The sequence below is a fragment of the Podarcis gaigeae genome, assembly GCF_964106915.1.
Source record: "Podarcis gaigeae genome assembly, chromosome: 9".
Lineage (NCBI taxonomy): Eukaryota > Metazoa > Chordata > Lepidosauria > Squamata > Lacertidae > Podarcis > Podarcis gaigeae.
Window position 1 is genome coordinate 34,439,676 of NC_139685.1, and position 9,293 is coordinate 34,448,968.

Below are 9,293 nucleotides of genomic sequence, written 5' to 3' on the forward strand. Positions count from 1 at the left end.
CTGGGGCTCGCAACCTCAGACCACCCTACCCAACTTCACACCCTGCTTGTGTGTCTTTGTCCGGATAGAATATGACCGTGAACTCTTATAATGCACAGGGGCGCCGACTTATAAAAAATATTGGGGGGGCGGGGGCCCATACCGACTTATAAAAAATATTGGGGGGGCCCAAGACCTCCAAACCGCTGCTGCTGGGGGAACGAAAGGGGCGAGCCCCGGGCTGCCCCGACCTTAAGTGAACCTGTGAGGGCCCGCCCTTTGCGGCAGCCAATTGGCTGCCGCCGTGGGCGGTGAATATTAATGAGCTAGGGGGAATTCCCACTTCTCGTGGGGCTGATGCCAGCCCCGCAAGATTGTTGATGGGTCGAGAGCCCGCAACCCCACCCCCTCTCTAGATCGGGAGTGGCTTTGTTTTAACTCATTACTGAATGTATTTTAAAAGGTAACTATCGTCAAACAAGGAAAATAAAAAATACCAACATAATTTTGTGATTTTACAAAGCATAATATAACTAATAATTTTCTTAAATTATTGGGGGGGCAGAGCCCCCCCAAACAATTTTTTGAGGGGGCTCGGGCCCCTCAGGCCCCATGGAGTCGGCGCCTATGATAATGCATCTTGCTTGCCTGGATAGAGAACACCGGGAAGTCGGGGGGAGGTTGAGTGCATGTAGAAACCTCCCTGCTTTGCAAAGGTAAATTCTGCAACCACAACTCCACCCACCTTTGCCTCTGGCCATGCCCATCACTGGCACATGGGCCCTGGACAATTGCTCTGAAGGGAAGGCAGTCCTCAGGCTGAAAAAGGAATCCCATTCCTGGTCTAGAGCACAGCACTGCAGATGCTTGATGGATGCCCAGACAGAGGGAATTTCACAAAATGAAAGCAGTGGTGTTGAAAGACTTGCTCTATGTGGTCACAAAGTGGAGCACTGGCACATGTGCCTTTCTCAAAGAGCACAGTAGCACTGCACTACTGGCAATGTTATCTTTAATTTCCAGTATGGAATTTGCCTATATCATAGCCAATGTTCTAAGAAATGACATGTTTATTATCCACTACAATTGCTAAGGTTTCTGTCATGGTGAATCACTGCCAACTTAGACTCCATAAGTGTACACATGAAAGTCAATGGGTTTTTATTGCCCAGTGTGCAACACTTAACACTTACCTACAGTGAACCACATTTACCAAGAAAGGGGGGTGGGGTATTGGTTTTGTTTCATTTTTGTTTTATTAGGTATTCTCATTTTGTATGTTACTGTTGTGAACCGCCTTGGGATCTTTGGGTGAAGGGCAGTATACAAATTAATTAATTAATACAATTTTATTGACTAATCACCCAGTTTTGAGATATCATTTCAGGGCCCTTCCCAGTTTGGGTTGGATTTTCAGCATCCTTAATATTTTTATGTCACCCACAAATGTGTCTACCTTGCTGATCTCTCCTGACTCCACATCATTTCTGAGTAACCTGCACAGTGCTGGTTCAAATACAAGTTCTAGGGGACTGATTACCTCCCTTTACTGCAAAACCCATCTATTCACTGCTACATCTACTTCCTGTTATTTAACTAGCTACTGATGCATACCTAATTGACAATGTAATCCTATGCATGTCTACTCAGAAGTAAGCCCTGTCATGTTCAATGGGTCAGAATTCCCCATATGCTAGTATAGGATTGCAGTCTTAACCAGCTGTTGATTTTATCCCAAGGCCCACTTAGTTTATTCAGGAGCCTTTTGAGACGAGAGTCTGTCAGAAACTTTTACACCATCAAAGCCTACCAATTCACTCCTAGATTCATGCTTGTCTACACTCTCAAAGGTCACCAAAAGGCTGATGAGTCATGGTAGGCATTATGCAGGAGCCATGCTCATTCTTCCAGAGCAAAGCGTAAGAATATAGGAAGCTGCCAGAGGTGACTCAGCAGGTACAGCTGCTTTGCATCTTTTCACTATGCAGGCTTCCCTGCCACCTCATCCTCACCTTCCTAGTAAGCAACAGTGACCTACCTACAGGGAAACTAGCGCAGCAGCTCTACCCCACCTGGAGATCAAGTAAGGGCATGGGTCCAACCACCACATTTACTAGCAGCAGTTTTCTAGTATTCCAGACAATGTAGTACTCCCAACCCAACCTGGAGATGTCAGGGATTGAACTCAAAGCATTGAGCTATGCCCCCAAGACAGAAGTTACGTTAATAGGCTTCTAGTTTCTTGGCTCTCCTTAGACCCTTGATAAAAAACAACCTAGAGCTATGTTGGCTAATTTCCAGACCTCTGCTTAGGATGCCAATGCTGTCGATCAATGATATCACATTTGAGCTCTTTAAGAATTCTTGGGTGGATACTATTCCCACCTGGACACTGGTTAGCCTTTAATTTGTCAGTTAGCCCTAGGATGTCGTGTCTTGTCACTTCTATTTGCCTTAGCTCTTCAGATGCCTTCTGGGCATCGTTCAGACATGGAGATCTGTCCAACATTTCTCTCTAGTTTCACTACTCTCCTTCAGCTATCCTTGCACACCTTTGTTGTCTCGTGGATCCTCAGAGGCTGGTTTCCTGTCTCTAATTATTTAAAGAACAGATCTGCCAGTGATTGTGATGCATTTTGACACTGCTATTTTTGCCAGTCAATGGCTCAATCAGCCACCTATCATTTCCCATGTATATTTCATGCAGCAGAAGGAATACAGTATATACCAATTACAAACGAACCTAAATAAAAAAAAACAACAACCACTGATAGTACACAATCCCAGTTCCTTTCAGGTGGGAATGCTATGCGAGTCCACTCAGAAGTAAATTCCAGTGGATTCAACAGATCTCACTCCCAAGTAAGTGGATATAGGATTGCAGCCCTAACAAACTATGGTATGTGTACATTACAAACTTTAAACAAAAACAATTTGAAGACCTCTGTGTATTAAAAAGCATTCACAAATAGAAAATATTTATAAAGTTTTCAGTCAATGTGTCAAGAAGCCACACTAGGGTGTAATATGCAGAATGACTGATGGCTCTACAGAACTACATTGTCTTTAATAGCATTAAATAGTGTGTGGGGGGGTTAATCCTAGAGCAAGCAGTGCCAATGTATAATGGACACTTGTTTTGGCCCTCAGAACAAGTGACTCCCAATCCAACCACTCCAGGGATATTATTGATCTTAAATAGCAATCACGCTCATAAAAATAACTGAAATGTGGTATACTTTTTCTTCTAGTGAGAGACCCATCTGAAATATCAAAAGTACATTCCTTTAATCAAGCTGGCAAAAAAGGTCTGTTTTGCTGCACTCAGACTCAGGTCCATTCAGATTAGAACTTGATCAAATGAATGTAAAGTTGAAGACCAGACAGCTTCTTAGTACAATACCAGTATAATGGGAGGTGGAGAAACTATTCAAGAAATGTTGGCACCACTTCTTGAAGCACATATTCCTGAGATTGAACTATAAATGATGCCATGCAAATTTCTTATCTTAGAACCCAAGTTTATTGCACCCTATTTCTTGCACATCTGGCTGAAAAGCAGGAGATGTAGAACTAATAATTAACACAGGAAAGCACATCTCTTGCACACAAAATGCACACTACCAAGCATCAACTTGCTATTCTGTTTCCTCTTATTACAATAAATACATTTCTTTTGCACTCTTAATTCGAAACCTGAATCACAGGCCTCTATAGAGACTATTTTGTGTGATGTGAAGGCCTGCTCAAAACATTTTGTTAAAAGTCTTGTTTTACTAATGGGAAGGTAATATTGCTTTTCCAGCACAGCCAAGAACAGAGTTACTCAAGCAGGGTGATTTCTAAAGACCTTATTAGTGCTAATTTCACCCTACATGTTCCAGCAAGTGATCTCGTAGAACTCCAAAGCTCATCTCCTCATTGTCCATGCATTGATTTTTAAGAGGGAAGTTTTTATTGCTTGTTGTTGTTTTGCTCTTCATCTGCTGTTCCAATTCTGAGCCTACTTTTCCATATGTACTCTTTAGTATGCCCCATTGAGCTTGATGAGGCTCAACTTCTGATCAAACACACTTAGGGTTGTGGCACAACTCTTCCTTCCACTCAAGGTAATGTGTTAAGCCGCAGTTCTGTGCACACTTAGCAAGGGGTAAGCTCCATGGACCATAGCAGGACTTACTTCTGCATAAACAGGGCTAGGATTGGGCTGACGGTTAACTAGAACACAAAAGTGGGCATCAGTCATTCAGGTGTGCATTTCTCACCTCAAAATCCCTTCAAACAGCTGCTTAAAAAGCAGTTATACTTTTTTTAAAAAAGTCATTTATAGTTTAATATGGTTAAACACACTGAGCCTTAGAAAAATAGTATGCTCTGTAGCAGCAATACTAGGCATACTTACCAGGGAGCAAGCCCTACTGAACAGACAGAGTTGCTTCCAAGTAAGCATGAGGATTGTGCTGTGAAAGTCTGCTAAACCTTACAACCATTTTATGAAGGAGCAGTCTTCTAAAAAAGAGTGATGCTTTATAAGTGTAAAGCTCTGCCTTGTTTCATAGCACTTCATAGCCTAACATATAGAAACTGTGTACAGCAAATGTCAACAGCAGGCTATCAATCAACAATTGAATGTGCATTATTGTGTCTTCCATTGATCAAACTAATTTATAAACATTCACTCTGTTGAAAAGATATAATACACTTTGATTGATGGCCCTTGAAATTAAGGACGTTAAAGTAACAGTTAATATATATTGCTGTTGGCCAATGCATTATAAGTGATAAACAAGCTACAGCATATATTTCTATTTTATTTCATGCATCTCTCACCCTTATGCATGTGTGAAATGTTTGAAATCTATATGGAACAATTTGCAGTTAGGCCCACAGCAATATTTGCAAGTGAAATATAGCCTTTCCTAATTTATCAGCAGCAATGATTTAAAGTTTTGCATTAAAGCAACTCTCTCAAAGGCACTTAATTTAATGCAAGTCTTATTTTGGTTTACGAGCCATACATAAACTTAATGAGTTGAAAATTATGACAAAAAATATAGGTTAGATTAATTGCGGTTAATCTCAGATGATGAAGACTATAAACTAGAGATACTTAGGAGCACATCATGACATCAAACAGATAGAACAGTCCACGAACAGAGAGTATGTGTGCTTACTTTTGCTATAGAATCTGACTACTAGAACAACATTTGGTGAAAGAAGGAACCTGGACACTTTGAAGTGTTAGTGGAACAGTAGGAAACTGGGGGGGGGGGTGAGGTGGGGTGAGAAACAGGTTCTAGCAGGAAGAGGACTGCACTGATCAAATAGGATGCTAAGTTTGCCTGCAAGACAAATTGTGAACTTTACTAGATGGCCTTTTGCAAGTCCCCAGAAGGCTAATCTCTCATCTTAATCTATTCATTGGATTGTTTGAAAGATAAGAACCATAAGACATTTTGTTCAATGAAAAATGAAATTAGTGCTGATGATCATCATGTGACCATACTGAGACATGCATACCTATTTCTAAAACCATATCATGGCATATTTTTTTTCATTCCACATTAAACTGCTTAGGCACAACTGCATTCCAGACCTTTCAATTGACAGCAAAATTCTGATCAGGAGAAAACTTCTTATGCACACACCTAGGCACACCCATGCCCAAACTTTGTGGATCAAATTTAGCCTCACTACAGACCATGGGCTATGATCACTGCTGGGGAAGGGGAAGTGGGCTTCAGTTTCATCTCTCACACCCAGGCTAGAGTCAATTACTGTTCGTGGAAATCTAACAAATTAGCCTCTCCTAACTTTCTCCCTTCACAATACAGTTGTCCTTCTTCCGGAAAACCTTATTACCAAATCCTCCTCTTCCTCATTGGGTCTTTAGATTGTGTTCAGCATTCACGGAGGAAGAGCCTCAAGTTAAAAGGATGCATCACAATTAAGAGCCATTCAGCTTTTTATGGCGACTAAACAGATGCTTTAACTCTCCACTTAACACACGCACACACACACGCACACAGACACAGACACAAACTCTCTATGCTCCGGGCTGCTCTGGGTCTTTTGCTTTCTGCTTGCTTACCTGCTGCTCTCCCAGCATGGTGGATTTCACCAGGTGTCTTTCCCTGTACAGAGACCAGAGTCCGATGTTGGGCAGGAAAATCAGAGTCACCACGAACAACAACGTCATTTGCAGAAATCTTTTCTGTTTCCTCTTCATGGCCAGTGGCAACGGATGCCAGAGAAGAAATGAGGTGATGGGTATCCTTCTCTCCGCTTTTTCCTTCCGTGGTCCAGAGCTCCCTTTGGCTTCCCTCTTGCGCTCCTCAGTCTCACCGATTCACCCCCAAACAGTGAGCAAAAACTTCAACTCTGCCTCCAGCTTGGTCACCCCCTCACGGGGGGAGTCTGTAATCTAAGGATCCAAGGAAAAGACAAGGAGTTACTCCTGCTATTCTCTGACACAGCCTGTCAGCCACAGCCCTGCCCCATCGCCCCGAAAAGATCCTAAAAGCCTATGGATCGGTTCCTTCCCCTTACCTCCCCCCCCCCCCCCCGCGCAACCAATAGAATCGATACGATTGGCTGCAGAGCTGCCGCTGCCGAAGCCCAGAAGTTACAGAGAGCAATTGGGGTGGGGAAGCAGGGAGGGGAGTTGAGTCACCCAACTCGGGGGTGACCCATTCTTCCATCGCCAGTGGCGGAATTTAAGGAGACGAAGCGGGGGAGGAGCACTTGGCAAGATCTTCTTTCCTGCCAGAGCAGAGATTTCTCCCCGAGTGGCAAGGGGCTCCCGGAAATCGGTTCGCGGCGCGCGCGCCTTTCCCACCAATGAAATGGGTCACAAGGTGCAGCCTTACCTGGGACCTCGCACAACGGGGACTCGCAGTTGGGAAAGACATCTTCCAACTCCCTTGCTCTCACACACACACCATCCCTCCTCCGGAAAGACCAGCCCCTCTTTTCTTCTTCCCTCCCCAGCAACCTCGCTGGCAGAAGGGAAAGCGCTTCGGCAGACTCGAGTTGGCATGACTTCACACACACACACACACACACACAGCGCGCAAACACACACACACACACACACACACACACACACACACCCTCAGACGGTCTGGCTCGGAGACTTTCCCTCCCCATCCATTCCTAGGCAGGGCTAATGGGGTGTGCAGACTATTGCTGAGTGACTGTGTGTGTGTCTGTGTGTGTGCGCGCGTGTGTGTGTGTGTGTGTGTGTGAGAGAGAGAGAGAGAGAGAGAGAGAGAAGCGTCCAGGGCAAAATAAAAACAAATCACACCATTGCACTCATCAGGTTACCATTCTTCAGCAGTGGAACATTTTAAAATCACCGTCTTGAAGCTGGGAGACTAGGCGACCACAACGCGCCCGGCTGATGCGGCAGCCCCCCACATCCAGTGGGCGGAAGGTGGGCAAGAAAGACCCCCTCCCCACTGACTTCTGCCCCCTCCCCTATTGGCCCAGCCGCCTCTTCCCCTTGCCTTCCATCCGACAAAATACTGGCGGGCGGCTCACACGTGCGGGAGATCCTAATCCCGGAATTGGGGCTTGGGCTGGCGGGGGGCGAGGGTGGCCAGCCCGCCCTTCCGAGCCTCCCTCCCTGGAGAGCCGGCGCGCCCCGCAGCAGCCTCCTCTCACCTGATCCCCCCGTCCCGAGCTGCCCACCCCAGAGCAGGAGCAGCCGCGGCAGAGCAGGAGCAGCGCTTTCCTCCGGGGCTGCTGGTCTCCTCCTCCTCCTCCTTCTTCTTCGTCTCCTCTTGTTCCTTCATGATCAGTTGAGCGCTGGCGGCAGCGGCAGCAGCAGCAGCAGCAGCAAGCTGGCTTCTCCGACAAGGCGCGCAGAAAGGGGAGGGGGCGCGACAGAGGCGACGGTGGCGGAGCCCGTTGCCGGTGGAGAGGCAGGGCGGCTTCCTGCGCGGAGGCTCCCCGGCGGCCGCGACGCCCAGCCGCCCGCGCTCAGCCGCGCGCTCTCGCCCGCAGCCGCCTCCGCCAGGTGAACGGGGAGCTCTCCGCCCGAGGGGGGCCTGGTGGTGCGTCATGGCCCCGGGCAAGTAGGCGCTGAGGTGAAGCCGACGGAGGCGACGCGACCCAGAGAGGCCGGGACCATGCGCAGCTGAAGAGTACCCCAAATAAAAGTTGGGCTAGGAGGCCAGCTGGGACCCGGCCGAAGCTCCGTCTCTTTTCACGAAGAAAGAGGCTTCCGCCGGCCGCTCAGAATCACCGGGGCGAGGGCCTAGTTTCAGGTGAGGGTGGTAAGCGGCTTAAGCCTGTGCCTGGACTGTACCACTTAAGGCGAGGGGTTGCCATGCTAGAATTGTCCACGCGAGATACAAAGGCTAGAAGAAGCCAAGAAGGAGGATATCTTTAAAAGCCAGTGTGGTGTATTGGTTTTCTTTGCTGGGCCAGGAGATCTGGGTTCCAATCCAGCCACCAAAGACACCTTTCTGGGTGACCTTGGCGTGGTCTCTCAGCGTACTCTACCTTGCAGGATTGTTGGGGGCAATGAAATGGGCATGAGTGATGGGTGGGTGCCAACCAGAGCACCTGGCAGGAAGGATGAGCTCGAAATATAGAAAAAATTCTGCCCCTATGTATGTTCCCAAATGGGAAGAATTGCGGTCTCAAAGTGGCACAGTCCAAGATACAGCTCCTGAGCTGCAGTTTGTATGGCAGTGTAATTATTGGCTTTACTAAAGAGTTGAGGCCAAAGGGGATGGGGGCAACAGAAGAAATGGAGCCGCTAGTGTGTTTGGCACTGCTCCAACTCCAGTTGCATTTGGGTCTTTGCACAGTGCCCTTCTAATGGCAGAAAATGGAACATGGATAAATACAGTTGCTATCCCATTCAAAAATCACATCTGTAGAAAAGCAGACCAGTAATGAATCAAGTTGTTCGGGGAGGTTATGGAATATTCTAAGAGGTTAGACATGTATGTCAGGAAAATTTGGGTATGGTGGTTGGATTCCTGAACTGCAAGGTTGGACTTCAAAAGCCACTATGGATCTGGGAACAGATTGCAGTCACCATGGGGAACTGCTGCAGATGGTTTGCCTGTGGGGAGCAATTCTTGTCTTGGTAGTCCTATTTGCAAGATCTCATTCGCTTCACCACTAGTAATATTTGCAAGATCTGACTCCCATCATATTTGCATGTCGTAGTAAACCATAATGCCCTCTCATTCCACTCCTTCTGCCTTGTAGCCAAATACAACAGCCACAAGCTTTGGCTTACCATAACATGTGAACTTGTTTCTTCCAAACAAACCACAACTGGTAACACAATTGCA

General features: G+C 46.5%; 1 protein-coding gene across 4 annotated transcripts in view; it reads right to left on the reverse strand.

Annotated features, from left to right (window-relative positions):
• The window catches only part of GALNTL6 (polypeptide N-acetylgalactosaminyltransferase like 6), a 456,612-nt gene extending 448,753 nt beyond the window's left edge, over positions 1-7,859 (reverse strand). Inside the window, exons 1-2 of one of the 4 annotated variants that reach the window (XM_083755724.1) lie at positions 7,645-7,859; positions 6,071-6,403 (exon numbers count right to left, since the gene is read on the reverse strand). In XM_083755724.1, coding sequence (XP_083611850.1) covers positions 6,071-6,208 — 138 coding nt within the window. In that variant the 5' untranslated portion in view covers positions 6,209-6,403; positions 7,645-7,859. Of the gene's footprint in view, positions 1-6,070; positions 6,404-6,848; positions 7,091-7,285; positions 7,391-7,644 lie in introns of those variants that run through there. The other 3 variants (XM_083755726.1, XM_083755727.1, XM_083755725.1) reach the window with 3 other exon arrangements.
• Between the last annotated feature and the right edge of the window lie 1,434 nt (positions 7,860-9,293).